Source organism: Engystomops pustulosus, chromosome 10 (assembly GCF_040894005.1).
Source record: "Engystomops pustulosus chromosome 10, aEngPut4.maternal, whole genome shotgun sequence".
Lineage (NCBI taxonomy): Eukaryota > Metazoa > Chordata > Amphibia > Anura > Leptodactylidae > Engystomops > Engystomops pustulosus.
Window position 1 is genome coordinate 103524808 of NC_092420.1, and position 22579 is coordinate 103547386.

A 22579-nucleotide genomic window follows, 5' to 3' on the forward strand; every position below is an offset into this window, starting at 1 on the left:
ACCCTCCGGTCCCCATACCAAGCACCGTGACCACAGCGTGGCCCAGGCCGCAACCGCCAGCCACTCCGGTATTCTGGGCCCCGGCTGCCTCCAGGCCCCAAGAGAAGGCCCCGGTGGGGGATGATGCAAGTGGCATAGACTCTTGTGCCTTATACTGGCACTATAGACTTTGCTGCCATCCGGGTTAGGGCCCAGGTGATTGTGATTTACAAGAAAGCCTGTGTTTCGTTGCTGCTCCGGCACCTATGAGGTTAATCCCTGCAAAGAACTGTGTCTGCTAAATCTGCTGAAAGAGCCACTGCTGCAGCGCTGAAGGGGTTACCCACTGCAAAACTCTGTTACACAGCAAGTAATTCCAGCTTCCAAAAATCACTGGCAGGAACTCAGTCTGCATGGGCTAAGCTCCGCGCCCTGCTCTGTGCCGCAGGAGAAGATTCAGCCCGCCCGAGCTCCTGGCGGGAAGGACTCAAGCCCCGCCCTCTGCGCAAAACTCTCCCGCACTGCAACGCCAGTGAGAGACCACGAGGTACCTCAGAGTCAGCGCAGCCGCCATCCAGCATAGGAGAGGTTAATCGGCCATTTTGGATTTCGGCGCAGGCCACGACCGAACCTGCCGACCGCATGCGCACCACCTGGAGAGCCGACACAAGAGCCCTGCATCCAGAAATGCAAACCGCTTACCTCCGCTCGGTAATGAAGCGTCGCTCTCTACCCGCACTGCATTCCTCCGCTGCCGACCTTCTCTGCGCAAGTGGCGAACCATCCCCAGCAGCCATCATCTCCGGCTGGGACGATCCTCTCCATTATTAGTGCTCCGATTCCGGACCTCCAGAGGACCCCCTCAGATGTGAGTACCATGGCCCCCGGGGCCGTTATCACAGTAACTGTTACCAACTCTCCCTTGGCCCCTGCTGGATACAGTCCGACCTCTCTGCAGAGGACCCCCATACAAAAGGTATAATCACAAGGATCAAAGGGAGCTAACCACCAGCAGGAATATGAGGAATTCCTGGACGTCGCCCCAGCAGCTGACTTGATTGCTCATCCATCACTCAACCCACACATGGCACACAACTAAGCTCCAAGAGGAAACCACCCAGCTTTCTACAAAACCCAGCATATAATACAGGATGTTCCTCTGGATCAGCACATGATACTGTTAGTTTTCATGTAATCATTGAGCACCGGTGAAGCTGAGGACAGACCACATTATATTCAGGCTTTTACTACAACTTCAAAGTTCTAATCGTGTTTAATGCAGGGACGAATGATCAAATCTTGAAGCTAATACTAATTATTCAGGGGCCACAAACCTGTTGTCAGGTTTTGGTATAAAATAATTATAAAACTTATGTTCATCCCCTTAAATCATCAGCACCATCCACCCCAGGTGGTCCTGTAGTGATGACATCATCATGCATCATCATGTGATTGGCCACAGAGGTCATGTGATCGGTGCATGTGACCTCATCATGTAAGGACAGGTGGGGCTGTGCTGGAACAAGTAGTTCTGACTATTCCTCAGTCTGACCCCGGCTGGCCCTCGAGGTGTCTCCATAATCTTCTAGCTAGTTTTTCTCTACTGATGGTAATAATTAGAGGAACCACGGAGCTTGCACTTTCCTCCTGACTGGGAAGAGTCTACATCACTACAGACAAAGCCAAGACATATCCCAAATAGGTTAGTAAGTTAATGTTCCTACCGCATGGCCGTTCCACAAGCGCCAGTGATTTCACATTCTAATGTTTGTTTCCTTCAGGCTTCCAAGAACATTTTTGGTGCCAATCCTGGAGCGTCGCCACGCAGAGTGTAATGACAGGGTAACAGCTCTGCAACATCACAAGCCCCCGGCCAGCTCTCATCTGTAACAACGTGAGCTCCCGGCCAGCTCTCATCAGTAACAACGTGAGCTCCCGGCCAGCTCTCATCTGTAACAACGTGATCCCCGGCCAGCTCTCATCTGTAACAACGTGAGCCCCCGGCCAGCTCTCATCTGTAACAACGTGAGCCCCCGGCCAGCTCTCATCTGTAACAACGTGAGCCCCCGGCCAGCTCTCATCAGTAACAACGTGAGCTCCCGGCCAGCTCTCATCTGTAACAACGTGAGCTCCCGGCCAGCTCTCATCTGTAACAACGTGAGCCCCCGGCCAGCTCTCATCTGTAACAACGTGAGCCCCCGGCCAGCTCTCATCTGTAACAACGTGAGCTCCCGGCCAGCTCTCATCTGTAACACCGTGATCCCCGGCCAGCTCTCATCTGTAACACCGCGAGCCCCCGTCCAGCTCTCATCTGTAACAATGTGAGCCCCCGGCCAGCTCTCATCTGTAACAACGTGAGCCCCCGGCCAGCTCTCATCTGTAACAACGTGAGCCCCCGGCCAGCTCTCATCTGTAACAACGTGAGCTCCCGGCCAGCTCTCATCTGTAACACCGTGATCCCCGGCCAGCTCTCATCTGTAACACCGCGAGCCCCCGTCCAGCTCTCATCTGTAACAACGTGAGCCCCCGGCCAGCTCTCATCTGTAACAACGTGAGCCCCCGGCCAGCTCTCATCTGTAACAACGTGAGCCCCCGGCCAGCTCTCATCTGTAACAACGTGAGCCCCCGGCCAGCTCTCATCTGTAACATCACTAGCCCCCGGCCAGCTCTCATCTGTAACAACGTGATCCCCCGGACAGCTCTCATCTGTAACAACGTGATCCCCCGGCCAGCTCTCATCTGTAACATCACTAGCCCCCGGCCAGCTCTCATCTGTAACAACGTGAGCCCCGGCCAGCTCTCATCTGTAACAACGTGAGCCCCCGGGCAGCTCTCATCTGTAACACCGTGATCCCCCGGCCAGCTCTCATCTGTAACACCGTGAGCCCCCGGCCAGCTCTCATCTGTAACATCACTAGCCCCCGGCCAGCTCTCATCTGTAACACCGTGATCCCCCGGCCAGCTCTCATCTGTAACAACGTGATCCCCGGCCAGCTCTCATCTGTAACAACGTGAGCCCCCGGCCAGCTCTCATCTGTAACAACGTGAGCCCCCGGCCAGCTCTCATCTGTAACAACGTGAGCCCCCGGCCAGCTCTCATCTGTAACAACGTGATCCCCCGGCCAGCTCTCATCTGTAACAACGTGATCCCCCGGCCAGCTCTCATCTGAAACATCACTAGCCCCCGGCCAGCTCTCATCTGTAACACCGTGATCCCCCGGCCAGCTCTCATCTGAAACAACGTGAGCTCCGGCCAGCTCTCATCTGTAACAACGTGAGCCCCGGCCAGCTCTCATCTGTAACACCGTGAGCTCCCGGCCAGCTCTCATCTGTAACAACGTGAGCCCTCGGCCAGCTCTCATCTGTAACAAAGTGAGCCCCCGGCCAGTCCTCATCTGTAACAACGTGATCCCCCGGCCAGCTCTCATCTGTAACAACGTGAGCCCCCGGCCAGCTCTCATCTGTAACAACGTGATCCCCCGGCCAGCTCTCATCTGTAACAATGTGAGCCCCCGGCCAGCTCTCATCTGTAACAACGTGAGCCCCGGCCAGCTCTCATCTGTAACAACGTGAGCTCCCGGCCAGCTCTCATCTGTAACAACGTGATCCCCCGGCCAGCTCTCATCTGTAACACCGTGAGCTCCCGGCCAGCTCTCATCTGTAACAACGTGATCCCCCGGCCAGCTCTCATCTGTAACACCGTGAGCTCCCGGCCAGCTCTCATCTGAAACAACGTGAGCTCCGGCCAGCTCTCATCTGTAACAACGTGAGCCCCGGCCAGCTCTCATCTGTAACAACGTGAGCTCCCGGCCAGCTCTCATCTGTAACAACGTGAGCCCTCGGCCAGCTCTCATCTGTAACAAAGTGAGCTCCCGGCCAGCTCTCATCTGTAACAACGCGAGCCCCCGGCCAGCTCTCATCAGTAACACCGTGATCCCCCGGCCAGCTCTCATCTGTAACAATGTGAGCCCCCGGCCAGCTCTCATCTGTAACAACGTGATCCCCCGGCCAGCTCTCATCTGTAACAACGTGAGCCCCCAGCCAGCTCTCCTCTGTAACAACGTGATCCCCCGGCCAGCTCTCATCTGTAACACCGTGAGCTCCCGGCCAGCTCTCATCTGTAACAACGTGAACCCCCGGCCAGCTCTCATCTGTAACACCGTGAGCTCCCGGCCAGCTCTCATCTGAAACAACGTGAGCTCCGGCCAGCTCTCATCTGTAACAACGTGAGCCCCGGCCAGCTCTCATCTGTAACAACGTGAGCTCCCGGCCAGCTCTCATCTGTAACAACGTGAGCTCCCGGCCAGCTCTCATCTGTAACAACGTGAGCCCTCGGCCAGCTCTCATCTGTAACAAAGTGAGCCACCGGCCAGTCCTCATCTGTAACAACGTGATCCCCCGGCCAGCTCTCATCTGTAACAACGTGAGCCCCCGGCCAGCTCTCATCTGTAACAACGTGAGCCCTCGGCCAGCCCTCATTTGTAACAACGTGAGCTCCCGGCCAGCCCTCATCTGTAACAACGTGAGCTCCCGGCCAGCTCTCATCTGTAACAACGTGAGCTCCCGGCCAGCTCTCATCTGTAACAACGTGAGCCCTCGGCCAGCTCTCATCTGTAACAAAGTGAGCCCCCGGCCAGTCCTCATCTGTAACAACGTGATCCCCCGGCCAGCTCTCATCTGTAACAACGTGAGCCCCCGGCCAGCTCTCATCTGTAACAACGTGAGCCCTCGGCCAGCCCTCATTTGTAACAACGTGAGCTCCCGGCCAGCCCTCATCTGTAACAACGTGAGCTCCCGGCCAGCTCTCATCTGTAACAACGTGAGCCCCGGCCAGCTCTCATCTGTAACAACGTGAGCCCCCGGCCAGCTCTCATCTGTAACAACGTGAGCCCCCGGCCAGCTCTCATCTGTAACATCACTAGCCCCCGGCCAGCTCTCATCTGTAACAACGTGAGCCCCGGCCAGCTCTCATCTGTAACAACGCGAGCCCCCGGCCAGCCCTCATCTGTAACAACGTGAGCCCCGGCCAGCTCTCATCTGTAACGACGTGAGCCCCCGGCCAGCTCTCATCTGTAACAACGTGATCCCCCGGCCAGCTCTCATCTGTAACGATGTGAGCCCCCGGCCAGCTCTCATCTGTAACAACGTGAGCCCCCGGCCAGCTCTCATCTGTAACAACGTGATCCCCGGCCAGCTCTCATCTGTAACACCGTGAGCCCCCGGCCAGCTCTCATCTGTAACATCGTGATCCCCCGGCCAGCTCTCATCTGTAACAACGTGATCCCCCGGCCAGCTCTCATCTGTAACAACGTGAGCTCCCGGCCAGCTCTCATCTGTAACAACGTGATCCCCCGGCCAGCTCTCATCTGTAACAACGTGAGCCCCCGGCCAGCTCTCATCTGTAACAACGTGAGCTCCCGGCCAGCTCTCATCTGTAACAACGTGATCCCCCGGCCAGCTCTCATCTGTAACAACGTGATCCCCCGGCCAGCTCTCATCTGTAACAACGTGAGCCCCCGGCCAGCTCTCATCTGTAACAACGTGAGCCCCCGGCCAGCTCTCATCTGTAACACCGCGAGCCCCCGGCCAGCTCTCATCTGTAACAATGTGATCCCCCGGCCAGCTCTCATCTGTAACAACGTGAGCTCCCGGCCAGCTCTCATCTGTAACAACGTGAGCCCCCGGCCAGCTCTCATCTGTAACAATGTGAGTCCCCGGCCAGCTCTCATCTGTAACAACGTGATCCCCCGGCCAGCGCTCATCTGTAACATCACTAGCCCCCGGCCAGCTCTCATCAGTAACAACGTGAGCCCCTGGCCAGCTCTCATCTGTAACAACGTGAGCCCCCGGCCAGCTCTCATCTGTAACAACGTGAGCCCCCGGCCAGCTCTCATCTGCAACATCACTAGCCCCCGGCCAGCTCTCATCAGTAACAACGTGAGCCCCCGGCCAGCTCTCATCAGTAACAATGTGAGCCCCCGGACAGTTCTCATCTGTAACAATGTGATCCCCCGGCCAGCTCTCTTCTGTAACAACGTGAGCCCCCGGACAGTTCTCATCTGTAACACCGCGAGCCCCCGGCCAGCTCTCATCTGTAACAACGTGATCCCCCGGCCATCTCTCATCTGTAACACCGCGAGCCCCCGGCCAGCTCTCATCTGTAACAACGTGATCCCCCGGCCAGCTCTCATCTGTAACAACGTGAGCCCCCGGCCAGCTCTCATCTGTAACACCGTGATCCCCCGGCCAGCTCTCATCTGTAACAACGTGAGCCCCCGGCCAGCTCTCATCTGTAACACCGTGAGCCCCCGGCCAGCTCTCATCTGTAACACCGTGATCCCCCGGCCAGCTCTCATCTGTAACAACGTGATTCCCCGGCCAGCTCTCACCTGTAACAACGTGAGCCCCCGGCCAGCTCTCATCTGTAACAACGTGATCCCCCGGCCAGCTCTCATCTGTAACAACGTGATCCCCCGGCCAGCTCTCATCTGTAACACCGTGAGCTCCCGACCAGCTCTCATCTGTAACAACGTGAGCCCCCGGCCAGCCCTCATCTGTAACAACGTGAGCCCCCGGCCAGCTCTCATCTATAACAACGTGAGCCCCGGCCAGCTCTCATCTGTAACAACGTAATCCCACGGCCAGCTCTCATCTGTAACAACGTGATCCCCCGGCCATCTCTCATCTGTAACAACGTGAGCCCCCGGCCAGCTCTCATCTGTAACAACGTGAGCTCCCGGCCAGCTCTCATCTGTAACAATGTGAGCCCCCGGCCAGCTCTCATCTGTAACAACGTAATCCCACGGCCAGCTCTCATCAGTAACAACGTGAGCTCCCGGCCAGCTCTCATCTGTAACAACGTGAGCCCACGGCCAGCTCTCATCAGTAACAACGTGAGCTCCCGGCCAGCTCTCATCGGTAACAACGTGATCCCCCGGCCAGCTCTCATCTGTAACAACGTGAGCCCCCGGCCAGCTCTCATCTGTAACAACGTGAGCCCCCGGCCAGCTCTCATCAGTAACAACGTGAGCTCCCGGCCAGCTCTCATCTGTAACAACGTGATCCCCCGGCCAGCTCTCATCTGTAACAACGTGAGCCCCCGGCCAGCTCTCCTCTGTAACACCGTGATCCCCCGGCCAGCTCTCATCTGTAACACCGTGATCCCCCGGCCAGCTCTCATCTGTAACAACGTGATCCACCGGCCAGCTCTCATCTGTAACAACGTAATCCCACGGCCAGCTCTCATCAGTAACAACGTGAGCTCCCGGCCAGCTCTCATCTGTAACAACGTGAGCCCCCGGCCAGCTCTCATCTGTAACACCGCGAGCCCCCGGCCAGCTCTCATCTGTAACAACGTGAGCTCCCGGCCCGCTCTCACCTGTAACAATGTGAGCCCCGGCCAGCTCTCATCTGTAACACCGTGAGCCCCCGGCCAGCTCTCATCTGTAACACCGTGAGCTCCCGGCCAGCTCTCATCTGTAACAACGTGAGCTCCCGGCCAGCTCTCATCTGTAACAACGTGATCCCCCGGCCAGCTCTCATCTGTAACACCGCGAGCCCCCGGCCAGCTCTCATCTGTAACAACGTGAGCCCCGGCCAGCTCTCATCTGTAACAACGTGAGCCCCCGGACAGTTCTCATCTGCAACATCACTAGCCCCCGGCCAGCTCTCATCAGTAACAACGTGAGCCCCCGGCCAGCTCTCATCAGTAACAACGTGAGCCCCCGGACAGTTCTCATCTGTAACAATGTGATCCCCCGGCCAGCTCTCTTCTGTAACAACGTGAGCCCCCGGACAGTTCTCATCTGTAACACCGCGAGCCCCCGGCCAGCTCTCATCTGTAACAACGTGATCCCCCGGCCATCTCTCATCTGTAACACCGCGAGCCCCCGGCCAGCTCTCATCTGTAACAACGTGATCCCCCGGCCAGCTCTCATCTGTAACAACGTGAGCCCCCGGCCAGCTCTCATCTGTAACAACGTGAGCCCCCGGCCAGCTCTCATCTGTAACAACGTGATCCCCCGGCCAGCTCTCATCTGTAACACCGCGAGCCCCCGGCCAGCTCTCATCTGTAACAACGTGATCCCCCGGCCAGCTCTCATCTGTAACAACGTGAGCCCCCGGCCAGCTCTCATCTGTAACACCGTGAGCCCCCGGCCAGCTCTCATCTGTAACACCGTGATCCCCCGGCCAGCTCTCATCTGTAACAACGTGATTCCCCGGCCAGCTCTCACCTGTAACAACGTGAGCCCCCGGCCAGCTCTCATCTGTAACAACGAGATCCCCCGGCCAGCTCTCATCTGTAACAACGTGATCCCCCGGCCAGCTCTCATCTGTAACACCGTGACCTCCCGGCCAGCTCTCATCTGTAACAACGTGAGCCCCCGGCCAGCCCTCATCTGTAACAACGTAATCCCACGGCCAGCTCTCATCTGTAACAACGTGATCCCCCGGCCATCTCTCATCTGTAACAACGTGAGCTCCCGGCCAGCTCTCATCTGTAACAATGTGATCCCCCGGCCAGCTCTCATCTGTAACAACGTGATTCCCCGGCCAGCTCTCACCTGTAACAACGTGAGCCCCCGGCCAGCTCTCATCTGTAACAACGAGATCCCCCGGCCAGCTCTCATCTGTAACAACGTGATCCCCCGGCCAGCTCTCATCTGTAACACCGTGACCTCCCGGCCAGCTCTCATCTGTAACAACGTGAGCCCCCGGCCAGCCCTCATCTGTAACAACGTGAGCCCCCGGCCAGCTCTCATCTATAACAACGTGAGCCCCGGCCAGCTCTCATCTGTAACAACGTAATCCCACGGCCAGCTCTCATCTGTAACAACGTGATCCCCCGGCCATCTCTCATCTGTAACAACGTGAGCTCCCGGCCAGCTCTCATCTGTAACAATGTGAGCCCCCGGCCAGCTCTCATCTGTAACAACGTAATCCCACGGCCAGCTCTCATCAGTAACAACGTGAGCTCCCGGCCAGCTCTCATCTGTAACAACGTGAGCCCACGGCCAGCTCTCATCAGTAACAACGTGAGCTCCCGGCCAGCTCTCATCTATAACAACGTGAGCCCCCGGCCAGCTCTCATCTGTAACAACGTGAGCCCCTGGCCAGGTCTCATCTGTAACAACGTGAGCCCCCGGCCAGCTGTCATCAGTAACAACGTGAGCTCCCGGCCAGCTCTCATCTGTAACAACGTGATCCCCCGGCCAGCTGTCATCTGTAACAACGTGAGCCCCCGGCCAGCTCTCCTCTGTAACACCGTGATCCCCCGGCCAGCTCTCATCTGTAACACCGTGATCCCCCGGCCAGCTCTCATCTGTAACAACGTGATCCACCGGCCAGCTCTCATCTGTAACAACGTAATCCCACGGCCAGCTCTCATCAGTAACAACGTGAGCTCCCGGCCAGCTCTCATCTGTAACAACGTGAGCCCCCGGCCTGCTCTCATCTGTAACAACGTAATCCCACGGCCAGCTCTCATCAGTAACAACGTGAGCTCCCGGCCAGCTCTCATCTGTAACAACGTGAGCCCCCGGCCAGCTCTCATCTGTAACAACGTGAGCTTCCGGCCAGCTCTCATCTGTAACAACGTGAGCACCCGGCCAGCTCTCATCTGTAACAACGTGAGCTTCCGGCCAGCTCTCATCTGTAACAACGTGAGCCCACGGCCAGCTCTCATCTGTAACAACGTGATCCACCGGCCAGCTCTCATCTGTAACAACGTAATCCCACGGCCAGCTCTCATCAGTAACAACGTGAGCTCCCGGCCAGCTCTCATCTGTAACAACGTGAGCTTCCGGCCAGCTCTCATCTGTAACAACGTGAGCCCACGGCCAGCTCTCATCAGTAACAACGTGAGCCCCCGGCCAGCTCTCATCTGTAACACCGCGAGCCCCCGGCCAGCTCTCATCTGTAACAACGTGAGCTCCCGGCCCGCTCTCACCTGTAACAATGTGAGCCCCGGCCAGCTCTCATCTGTAACACCGTGAGCCCCCGGCCAGCTCTCATCTGTAACACCGTGAGCTCCCGGCCAGCTCTCATCTGTAACAACGTGAGCTCCCGGCCAGCTCTCATCTGTAACAACGTGATCCCCCGGCCAGCTCTCATCTGTAACACCGCGAGCCCCCGGCCAGCTCTCATCTGTAACAACGTGAGCCCCGGCCAGCTCTCATCTGTAACAACGTGAGCCCCCGGACAGTTCTCATCTGTAACAACGTGATCCCCCGGCCAGCTCTCATCTGTAACACCGCGAGCCCCCGGCCAGCTCTCATCAGTAACAACGTGAGCCCTCGGCCAACTCTCATCTGTAACAACGTGAGCCCCCGGCCAGCTCTCATCTGTAACAACGTGATCCCCCGGCCAGCTCTCTTCTGTAACAACGTGAGCCCCCGGACAGTTCTCATCTGTAACAACGTGAGCCCCCGGCCAGCTCTCATCTGTAACAACGTGAGCCCCCGGCCAGCTCTCATCTGTAACATCGTGAGCCCCCGGCCAGCTCTCATCTGTAACAATGTGAGTCCCCGGCCAGTTCTCATCTGTAACACCGTGAGCTCCCGGCCAGCTCTCATCAGTAACAACGTGAGCCCCCGGCCAGCTCTCATCTGTAACAATGTGAGCCCCCGGCCAGCTCTCATCTGTAACAATGTGAGTCCCCGGCCAGTTCTCATCTGTAACATCGTGAGCCCCCGGCCAGCTCTCATCAGTAACAACGTGAGCCCCCGGCCAGCTCTCATCTTTAACAACGTGAGCCCCCGGCCAGCTCTCATCTGTAACAACGTGATCCCCCGGCCAGCTCTCATCTGTAACAACGTGAGCCCTCGGCCAGCTCTCATCTGTAACAACGTGAGCCCCCGGCCAGCTCTCATCTGTAACAACGTGAGCCCCCGGCCAGCTCTCATCTGTAACAATGTGAGTCCCCCGCCAGCTCTCATCTGTAACATCGTGAGCCCCCGGCCAGCTCTCATCAGTAACAATGTGATCCCCCGGCCAGCTCTCATCTGTAACAACGTGAGCCCCGGCCAGCTCTCATCTGTAACAACGTGAGCCCCCGGCCAGCTCTCATCTGTAACACCGCGAGCCCCGGCCAGCTCTCATCTGTAACAACGTGAGCCCTCGGCCAGCTCTCATCTGTAACAACGTGAGCTCCCGGCCAGCTCTCATCTGTAACAACGTGAGCCCCCGGCCAGCTCTCATCTGTAACACCGCGAGCCCCGGCCAGCCCTCATCTGTAACAACGTGAGCTCCCGGCCAGCTCTCATCTGTAACAACGTGAGCCCCCGGCCAGCTCTCATCTGTAACACCGCGAGCCCCGGCCAGCTCTCATCTGTAACAACGTGAGCCCTCGGCCAGCTCTCATCTGTAACAACGTGAGCTCCCGGCCAGCTCTCATCTGTAACAACGTGAGCCCCGGCCAGCTCTCATGCCCAGCATCCGGCGTCAGCTTCTCCTCACATTGCTTCTCTAGGACACGTTCCTCCAGTAAGACCTTTCTTTACTTCTTATTACTAATATGTTCCAGTGCACCTGGATCAGGCAACTCTCATAGAGATATTTTTTTGGTCTGTGAACTACCTACCATAAAAATTAAAGAGGGGTTTTGTGGGAAAGATCCCTTTAATGGAGGGAATGGCTTGCGCCATGTATGTGTTCATCAAGTGGATTATCTACCTATAGTAATCTACTCCATAAGCAAACATTTACACCCCTGAATTACAGCCTGTACCCAGGTGTGCACCAGCTATGAGTCCAGTTGAGCCTTTTGCCTCATGCATCACCACTTGTGACAAGATAGGGAGCAGCAGTTATCTGCTACAAAACAGGACCTGACAATTAAAATTAGTGTCTACACTGCACAGAGAAGCCACTGTATCCTCATTCATCACTACTAGATGAGGCGGAGAAGGTTTAGGGTCACCCCATCCAGAGCTGCATTCACCTTTCCTAAGAGCTGAACTCCTACAGAATTTCTTGTTCATTCGATAATAACAATAATGGAAATCTTGGGATCCGTTAGACTTCCATTATTATGGTACATACAAGATTTGATATATTCATAATTCATTTGGTGCCTTAAAATCTGGAGATTTGTAAGAAAACTGCATCGAATATATTTGCTCATCTCTAATCATAAGAGACGGAGGCCTTACCTTATTATTGGCCAAGTATAGATAGCTCAGGCTCTCTAGCTGTTCAAAGAGATCATCCGGGAGTCCTAGAGGAAGGTAAGAGGAGATGGGTCAACCTTTCTGTCTGTCTAGTATAATCAGGGGTGAACCTAGTATAATGCTGGTGCACAAGATGCCGCCCCCCATGGTGCAGCAGGAGACGCCGCCTGAGGCGATTATCTCACATCACCATATGGCAGGTGCCCCCTGAGTATAATACATGACTCATGTGGCCAGTAGATTTCACAGGGGGTCAGGAGCTTTAGATTACGTCTCTGGCTATTTTTATCAGTTACGTTTCTCACCTCGTGACGTAAGTCGATTGTTCTGTAAGTTCAGGGTCTCCAGTCTGTAAAGTCGGAGCAGATCTTCTGGGGGGATATCTTCTATCCGATTATTCTGTGTAAATTCAAAAAAAATCATCATTAATATCTAAGGTCACAGCTTTGTCCACCATCTGGATATAGAAGACCCCCTTCCCCATCATAGACACATACACCTCACCTACTCATTGTATCTCAATGTATCTCATCTACTCATTGTATCTCAATGTATCTCAATTTATCTCATCTACTCATTGTATCTCATTGTATCTCATTGTATCTCATCTACTCATTGTATCTCATTGTATCACAATGTATCTCATCTACTCATTGTATCTCAATGTATCTCATCTACTCATTGTATCTCAATGTATCTCAATTTATCTCATCTACTCATTGTATCTCATTGTATCTCAATGTATCTCATCTACTCATTGTATCTCATTGTATCACAATGTATCTCATCTACTCATTGTATCTCAATGTATCTCATCTACTCATTGTATCTAAATGTATCTCATCTACTCATTGTATCTCATTGTATCACAATGTATCTCATCTACTCATTGTATCTCATTGTATCTCAATGTATCTCATTTTCCCCAACAACATCCCAGTTACCTGCAGAGATAGATGGTTAGTAATCTCCGGCAGATCAGCGGGAAACTCCTTCAGGTCCACCCCGGCGCAGTTCACCGCCCCTTCTTGGGTACAGGAACAGTCCTTGGGACACTCTAAGGGGGCAGCGGTCACCAGGGTGAAGATGTCCTCCTCTTCCTCTTCTTCCTCCTCCTCCTCTTCTTCTCCTTGTACTCCATGTGAGGAGATCAGCAGGAGCGTAACAAGAAAAGCCAAACCACAGAGACGCATCGCACTGAAGACAATAAAACACAAGGTTAGAGTTTAAGAAGCGGGAGACATGGAGCCACCACCAATTGTCTCCTGCGGGGGGACTGGGGCTAAATTGTCTCCTGTGGGGGCACTGTTACTATATTGGCTGCTGTGGGGGCACTGTTACTATATTGGCTGCTGTGGGGGCACTGTTACTATATTAGCTGCTGTGGGGCCACTGTTACTATATTAGCTGCTGTGAGGCCACTGTTACTATATTGGCTACTGTGGGAGCACGGTTACTGTATTGGCTACTGTGGGAGCACGGTTACTGTATTGGCTACTGTGGGAGCACGGTTACTATATTGGCTGCTGTGGGGGCACTGTTACTATATTGGCTGCTGTGGGGGCACTGTTACTATATTGGCTGCTGTGGGGGCACTGTTACTATATTTGCTGCTGTTGGGCCACTGTTACTATATTGGCTGCTGTGGGGCCACTGTTACTATATTGGCTGCTGTGGGGGCACTGTTACTATATTGGCTGCTGTGGGGGCACTGTTACTATATTAGCTGCTGTGGGGGCACTGTTACTATATTGGCTGCTGTGGGGCCACTGTTACTATATTGGCTGCTGTGGGGGCACTGTTACTATATTGGCTCCTGTGGGGGCACTGTTACTATATTAGCTGCTGTGGGGCCACTGTTACTATATTGGCTACTGTGGGAGCACGGTTACTATATTGGCTACTGTGGGAGCACGGTTACTGTATTGGCTACTGTGGGAGCACGGTTACTGTATTGGCTACTGTGGGAGCACGGTTACTATATTGGCTACTGTGGGAGCACGATTACTATATTGGCTGCTGTGGGGGCACTGTTACTATATTGGCTGATGTGGGGGCACTGTTACTATATTGGCTGATGTGGGGGCACTGTTACTATATTGGCTGCTGTGGTGGCACTGTTACTATATTGGCTGCTGTGGGGCCACTGTTACTATATTGGCTGCTGTGGGGCCACTGTTACTATATTAGCTGCTGTGGGGCCACTGTTACTATATTGGCTGCTGTGGGGCCACTGTTACTATATTGGCTGCTGTGGGGCCACTGTTACTATATTGGCTGCTGTGGGGCCACTGTTACTATATTTGCTGCTGTGGGGCCACTGTTACTATATTAGCTGCTGTGGGGCCACTGTTACTATATTGGCTGCTGTGGGGCCACTGTTACTATATTGGCTGCTGTGGGGCCACTGTTACTATATTGGCTGCTGTGGGGCCACTGTTACTATATTGGCTGCTGTGGGGCCACTGTTACTATATTGGCTGCTGTGGGGCCACTGTTACTATATTGGCTGCTGTGGGGCCACTGTTACTATATTGGCTGCTGTGGGGCCACTGTTACTATATTGGCTGCTGTGGGGCCACTGTTACTATATTTGCTGCTGTGGGGCCACTGTTACTATATTAGCTGCTGTGGGGCCACTGTTGCTATATTGGCTGCTGTGGGGCCACTGTTACTATATTGGCTGCTGTGGGGCCACTGTTACTATATTGGATGCTGTGGGGCCACTGTTACTATATTGGCTGCTGTGGGGCACTGTTACTATATTGGCTGCTGTGGGGGCACTGTTACTATATTGGCTGCTGTGGGGCACTGTTACTATATTGGCTGCTGTGGGGGCACTGTTACTATATTGGCTGCTGTGGGGGCACTGTTACTATATTGGCTGCTGTGGGGCCACTGTTACTATATTGGCTGCTGTGGGGGCACTGTTACTATATTGGCTGCTGTGGGGCACTGTTACTATATTGGCTGCTGTGGGGCCACTGTTACTATATTGGCTGCTGTGGGGCCACTGTTACTATATTGGCTGCTGTGGGGGCACTGTTACTATATTGGCTGCTGTGGGGCCACTGTTACTATATTGGCTGCTGTGGGGGCACTGTTACTATATTGGCTGCTGTGGGGCCACTGTTACTATATTGGCTGCTGTGGGGCCACTGTTACTATATTGGCTGCTGTGGGGCCACTGTTACTATATTTGCTGCTGTTGGGCCACTGTTACTATATTTGCTGCTGTGGGGCCACTGTTACTATATTGGCTGCTGTGGGGGCACTGTTACTATATTGGCTGCTGTGGGGCACTGTTACTATATTAGCTGCTGTGGGGCACTGTTACTATATTGGCTGCTGTGGGGCCACTGTTACTATATTTGCTGCTGTTGGGCCACTGTTACTATATTTGCTGCTGTGGGGCCACTGTTACTATATTAGCTGCTGTGGGGCCACTGTTACTATATTGGCTGCTGTGGGGCACTGTTACTATATTAGCTGCTGTGGGGCACTGTTACTATATTGGCTGCTGTGGGGCACTGTTACTATATTAGCTGCTGTGGGGCACTGTTACTATATTGGCTGCTGTGGGGCACTGTTACTATATTAGCTGCTGTGGGGCACTGTTACTATATTGGCTGCTGTGGGGCACTGTTACTATATTAGCTGCTGTGGGGCACTGTTACTATATTGGCTGCTGTGGGGCCACTGTTACTATATTGGCTGCTGTGGGGCACTGTTACTATATTGGCTGCTGTGGTGGCACTGTTACTATATTGGCTGCTGTGGGGCCACTGTTACTATATTGGCTGCTGTGGGGCCACTGTTACTATATTGGCTGCTGTGGGGCCACTGTTACTATATTTGCTGCTGTTGGGCCACTGTTACTATATTTGCTGCTGTGGGGCCACTGTTACTATATTGGCTGCTGTGGGGGCACTGTTACTATATTGGCTGCTGTGGGGCACTGTTACTATATTAGCTGCTGTGGGGCACTGTTACTATATTGGCTGCTGTGGGGCCACTGTTACTATATTTGCTGCTGTTGGGCCACTGTTACTATATTTGCTGCTGTGGGGCCACTGTTACTATATTAGCTGCTGTGGGGCCACTGTTACTATATTGGCTGCTGTGGGGCACTGTTACTATATTAGCTGCTGTGGGGCACTGTTACTATATTGGCTGCTGTGGGGCACTGTTACTATATTAGCTGCTGTGGGGCACTGTTACTATATTGGCTGCTGTGGGGCACTGTTACTATATTAGCTGCTGTGGGGCACTGTTACTATATTGGCTGCTGTGGGGCACTGTTACTATATTAGCTGCTGTGGGGCACTGTTACTATATTGGCTGCTGTGGGGCCACTGTTACTATATTGGCTGCTGTGGGGCACTGTTACTATATTGGCTGCTGTGGGGGCACTGTTACTATATTGGCTGCTGTGGGGCCACTGTTACTATATTGGCTGCTGTGGGGCCACTGTTACTATATTGGCTGCTGTGGGGCCACTGTTACTATATTGGCTGCTGTGGGGGCACTGTTACTATATTGGCTGCTGTGGGGCCACTGTTACTATATTGGCTGCTGTGGGGCCACTGTTACTATATTGGCTGCTGTGGGGCCACTGTTACTATATTGGCTGCTGTGGGGCCACTGTTACTATATTGGCTGCTGTGGGGCCACTGTTACTATATTGGCTGCTGTGGGGCACTGTTACTATACTATAAATACGACCATTTAAGGATTTCCAGGGATCTATGAAGTTGGCAGAAGATTCTATAAAAGCTCCGGCTCTCAGTGATTCATTTCTTCAGAACCAAACACACTGGGGCTCATTCACTAAGGGTCCGTCGGATGCATTTTCATCTCGTTTTCCTGCGATTTCCGTTTTGCGTCGAATTGCCCTGGGTTTTTGACGCACGGGATCGGATTTTGGTGCATCGCCGCCGGCTTGCATACGACAGACATGGGGGCGACAGCCGGACGGATTAGGGAAAAATGCAGAATTTAAAAATGCGATTGTGTTGCAAGATCAGCACTAACATGCACCGGGAAGAAGAAGGTGAACTCCAGGGACCTCACCGGGGGAAGCGACGGATGCAGGAACTCGGACACACGATCCTAATGAATCACGGCAGATCCGAATCCTCGTCGGACAACGCACCGCGGGATTGCGATGGGACCGGGTAAGTAAATCTGCCCCAATCAGTTAATTTTTATTTTTTTGGGTTAACGCTACATTTTTGGGAACTTTTTTGGGGAGAAATGCAAATGATTTTTGTCTTGAGATTTTATTTTTAATAGACATTTGGATAGTTTTTGGCGTTCTGGTTTATATTCATCTCTATGACGCGTTTTAGGGTAACGTCTAGAGTTACGTAATCTGCAGAGAAGTCTAATGATCCCCTCAGATGCCGTCTGTGCCCGAGGCTTAGGCTGAGTATTTCCAGCTGTTTCACTTATCACCAGATCCAGGTTCTGTTGCAAAAGTTCATGTAGCAAAAGGGAAAGCGGAGAGTTTGGGCCGGTGCCAGCAGCCTCAGTGTGTGAGCGGAGAATTTGGGCCGGTGCCGGCAGCCTCAGTGTGTGAGCGGAGAGTTTGGGCCAGTGCCGGCAGCCTCAGTGTGTGAGCGGAGAGTTTGGGCCGGTGCCGGCAGCCTCAGTGTGTGAGCGGAGAGTTTGGGCCGGTGCCGGCAGCCTCAGTGTGTGAGCGGAGAGTTTGGGCCGGTGCCGGCAGCCTCAGTGTGTGAGCGGAGAATTTGGGCCCCTGCTGGCAGCCTCAGTGTGTGAGCGGAGAGTTTGGGCCGGTGCCGGCAGCCTCAGTGTGTGAGCGGAGAGTTTGGGCCGGTGCCGGCAGCCTCAGTGTGTGAGCGGAGAGTTTGGGCTGGTGCCGGCAGCCTCAGTGTGTGAGCAGAGAGTTTGGGCCGGTGCCGGCAGCCTCAGTGTGTGAGCGGAGAGTTTGGGCCGGTGCCGGCAGCCTCAGTTTGTGAGCGGAGAGTTTGGGCCGGTTCTTGCAGCCTCAGTGTGTGAGCGGAGAGTTTGGGCCGGTGCCGGCAGCCTCAGTGTGTGAGCGGAGCGTTTGGGCCGGTTCTTGCAGCCTCAGTGTGTGAGCGGAGAGTTTGGGTCGGTGCCGGCAGCCTCAGTGTGTGAGCGGAGCGTTTGGGCCGGTGCCGGCAGCCTCAGTGTGTGTGCGGAGCGTTTGGGCCGGTGCCGGCAGCCTCAGTGTGTGAGCGGAGCGTTTGGGCCGGTGCCGGCAGCCTCAGTGTGTGTGCGGAGCGTTTGGGCCGGTGCCGGCAGCCTCAGTGTGTGAGCGGAGCGTTTGGGCCGGTACCGGCAGCCTCAGTGTGTGTGCGGAGCGGCTGGGGGCCTCTTAATGACACGGAAAATATACAAATCCCGGCAAATGTCTTTGTGTCTCGCACGGGAATCACATAGAGCAGACGACTTACTGAGGTCTGTAAGGAAACGGCTGCAATCCTCCCAGCATGCCGCGGGCCAGGACGCACGGAGAAATACCAGAGAGTTTCACTAACAGGAAAACAAATATCAACCAGAGGCTGAAAGTGTTTATAAAGCTCAAATTACCCGGATCTTACTGGCAGACAGGACGATGGATGGAGATACCACTCCCACCATGTCCATGCACCGGGACCACCATGTCCATGCACCGGGACCACCAAGTCCATGCACCAGGATCACCATGCCCATGCACCAGGACCACCTTTCCATGCACCAGGAGCTCCATGTCCATGCACCGGGACCACCATGTCCATGCACCGGGACCACCATGTCCATGCACCGGGACCACCATGTCCATGCACCGGGACCACCATGTCCATGCACCGGGACCACCATGTCTATGCACCGGGACCACCGTGTCCATGCACTGGGACCACCGTGTCCATGCACCAGGACCACCATGTCCATGCACCAGGACTACCGTGTCCATGCACCAGGACCACCGTGTCCATGCACCGGGACCACCATGTCCATGCACCAAGACCACCATGTCCATGCACCGGGACTACCATGTCCATGCACCGGGACCACCATGTCCATGCACCAGGACCACCAAGTCCATGCACCAGGATCACCATGCCCATGCACCAGGACCACCTTTCCATGCACCAGGAGCTCCATGTCCATGCACCAGGACCACCATGTCCATGCACCAGGACCTGCATGTCCATGCACCAGGAACACCATGTCCATGCACGGGACCACCATGTCCATGCACCGGGAGCACCAAGTCCATGCACCAGGACCACCATGTCCATGCACCGGGGCCACCATGTCCATGCACCCGGACCACCATGTCCATGCACCCGGACCACCATGTCCATGCACCGGGACCACCATGTCCAGGCACCCGGACCACCATGTCCATGCACCGGGACTACCATGTCCATGCACCGGGACCACCATGTCCATGCACCGGGACCACCATGTCCATGCACCAGGACCACCATGTCCATGCACCGGGACCACCATGTCCATGCACCGGGACTATCATGTCCATGCACCGGGACCACCATGTCCATGCACCAGGACATGGTAGGCTCTGTCACCCAGGGGCCACTGAGGCTCTGTCACCCAGGGGCCTAACGAGGCTCTGTCACCCAGGTGCCTACCGAGGCTCTGTCACCCAAGGGCCTACCGAGGCTCTGTCACCCAGGTGCCTACCGAGGCTCTGTCACCCAGGGGCCTACCGAGGCTCTGTCACCCAGGGGCCTACCGAGGCTCTGTCACCCAGGGGCCTACCGAGGCTCTGTCACCCAGGGGCCACCGAGGCTCTGTCACCCAGGGGCCTACCGAGGCTCTGTCACCCAGGGGCCTACCGAGGCTCTGTCACCCAGGGGCCTACCCAGGCTCTGTCACCCAGGGGCCACTGAGGCTCTGTCACCCAGGGGCCTACCGAGGCTCTGTCACCCAGGGGCCTACCGAGGCTCTGTCACCCAGGGGCCTACCCAGGCTCTGTCACCCAGGGGCCACTGAGGCTCTGTCACCCAGGGGCCACCGAGGCTCTGTCACCCACTGAAACCTGGAGCCGACCCTGACACAGAGTACACCCTAACATAAATAAAAATAATAAAGCATTCCCTTCCCTAAATAACCGGGAAGTGTAGGCTACAGACCCCGCCCCCTGCTTTGTATTCTGGGAAACATCTGTTACACATACCTCCCAACTTTTGTGGAGGAGAAAGAGGGACAAAATGGCGGCGCGCGAAGCGCGCCGCGGCGATTTTTTTACCCACAGAAGCCACACCCTAGCCACGCCCCCTAACCACACCCCCTGGCCACGCCACTGCTCATACCTTCAACGCATCCACTGGCACCAATGTATATTTATGTATATAATTGGGGGGCATATTCCACTCCCCCTAGACAACGAGCATGTCCTCCCCTAGACAACGAGCATGCCCCCCCCAGACAACGAGCATGTCCTCCCCTAGACAACGAGCATGTCCCCCCCTAGACAACGAGCATGTCCTCCCCTAGACAACGAGCATGCCCCCCCCAGACAACGAGCATGTCCTCCCCTAGACAACGAGCATGTCCCCCCCAGACAACGGGCATGCCCTCCTAGACAACGAGCATGTCCTCCCCTAGACAACGAGCATGCCCCCCCCAGACAACGAGCATGTCCTCCCCTAGACAACGAGCATGTCCCCCCCTAGACAACGAGCATGTCCCCCCCAGACAACGGGCATGTCCGCCCCCAGACAACGAGCATGCCCCCCCCTAGACAACGAGCATGTCCCCCCCAGACAACGGGCATGTCCGCCCCCAGACAACGAGCATGCCCCCCCCTAGACAACGAGCATGTCCCCCCCAGACAACGAGCATGCCCCCCCTAGACAACAAGCATGCCCCCCCTAGACAACGAGCATGTCCCCTAGACAACGAGCATGCCCCCCCTAGACAACGAGCATGCCCCCCCCTAGACAACGAGCATGTACCCCCCCCTAGACAACGAGCATGTACCCCCACCTAGACAACGAGAATGTACCCCCACCTAGACAACGACCATGTCCCCCCCTAGACAACGAGCATGTCCCCCCCCCTAGACAACGAGCATGTCCCCCACCTAGACAACGAGCCTGTCCCCCCCTGTGGCTGCGTGCCCTTTTTTGTGTGTTTGTGTTATTTTTGTCTTCCAGGACCGTGCCTGCTGTGGACTGCTTCGGATTCGAAGGATTACGTCTATGACCGACATTTCTAACAAATAAAATGGTCAACGAGGGTGTGTCTGCGTCTTTTGTTCAATAAAATTTTCTGAAAACGGTGTGATTATTTATTTTTTTGCGACACTCTTCATAGTTTGCCGTAGTAGTGGTGCCGGCTAGGTGACGGTGCTCATTACTAAGGGCTGGCCTTAGTGTTTGCCTTAATTTTTTTGGCAAATTCACACTAACGCCCATACCATTACCCCGGTACCCACCGCCACCAGGGGTGCCGGGAAGAGCCGGGTACAAACCAGTACCTGACCGTCTATAGATGGTCAGGTGTTGGGGCGGCTGCAGGCTGTTATTGTTGCGCTGGAATAGCCCCCTAACAGTGACCTATCCCAGCTCAGTAATGGCGGCTGCTGCTGCTTTTTTGTATCAGGCTGATTTGAAAAATAGGGGCACCCCATGCCGTTTTTTCTTCAAATTTTTGACAAAAATATGCGTGGGGTCCCCCCTTTAAAGGGGGCTCCCAGGCTGTTTCCCCCATTTTTACAAAAAAATGGGGGGGAAAAACGGCATGGGGTGCCCCCTATTGTTCAAATCAGCCAGATACAAAAAAGCAGCAGCAGCCTGCTATTACTGAGCTGGGATAGGCCACTGTTAGGGGGCTATCCCAGCGCAACAATAACAGCCTGCAGCCGCCCCAACACCTGACCATCTATAGACGGTCAGGTACTGGTTTGTACCCGGCTCTTCCCGGCACCCCTGGTGGCGGTGGGTACCGGGGTAATGGTATGGGCGTTAGTGTAAATTTGCCAAAAAAATTAAGGCAAACACTAAGGCCAGCCCTTAGTAATGAGCACCGTCACCTAGCCGGCACCACTACTACGGCAAACTATGAAGAGTGTCGCAAAAAAATAAATAATCACACCGTTTTCAGAAAATTTTATTGAACAAAAGACGCAGACACACCCTCGTTGACCATTTTATTTGTTAGAAATGTCGGTCATAGACGTAATCCTTCGAATCCGAAGCAGTCCACAGCAGGCACGGTCCTGGAAGACAAAAATAACACAAACACACAAAAAAGGGCACGCAGCCACAGGGGAGGACATGCTCGTTGTCTAGGGGGGGGGGAAATGCTAGTTGTCTAGGGGGGGGACATGCTCGTTGTCTAGGAGTCGGGGGGAGACATGCTCGTTGTCTAGGGGGGGGAATGCTCGTTGTCTGGGGGGGGGGACATGCTCGTTGTCTAGGGGGGGGGGCATG

At 54.9% G+C, this 22579-nt stretch overlaps 1 protein-coding gene across 1 annotated transcript in view; it reads right to left on the bottom strand.

Moving 5' to 3' along the window:
* The window catches only part of PODN (podocan), a 43133-nt gene that overhangs the window by 15747 nt on the left and 4807 nt on the right, over nucleotides 1-22579 (bottom strand). The window contains exons 2-4 of the mRNA XM_072128351.1: nucleotides 13094-13346; nucleotides 12455-12548; nucleotides 12132-12196 (exon numbers count right to left, since the gene is read on the bottom strand). Coding sequence (XP_071984452.1) covers nucleotides 12132-12196; nucleotides 12455-12548; nucleotides 13094-13342 — 408 coding nt within the window. The 5' untranslated portion in view covers nucleotides 13343-13346. The remainder of the gene's footprint in view (nucleotides 1-12131; nucleotides 12197-12454; nucleotides 12549-13093; nucleotides 13347-22579) is intronic.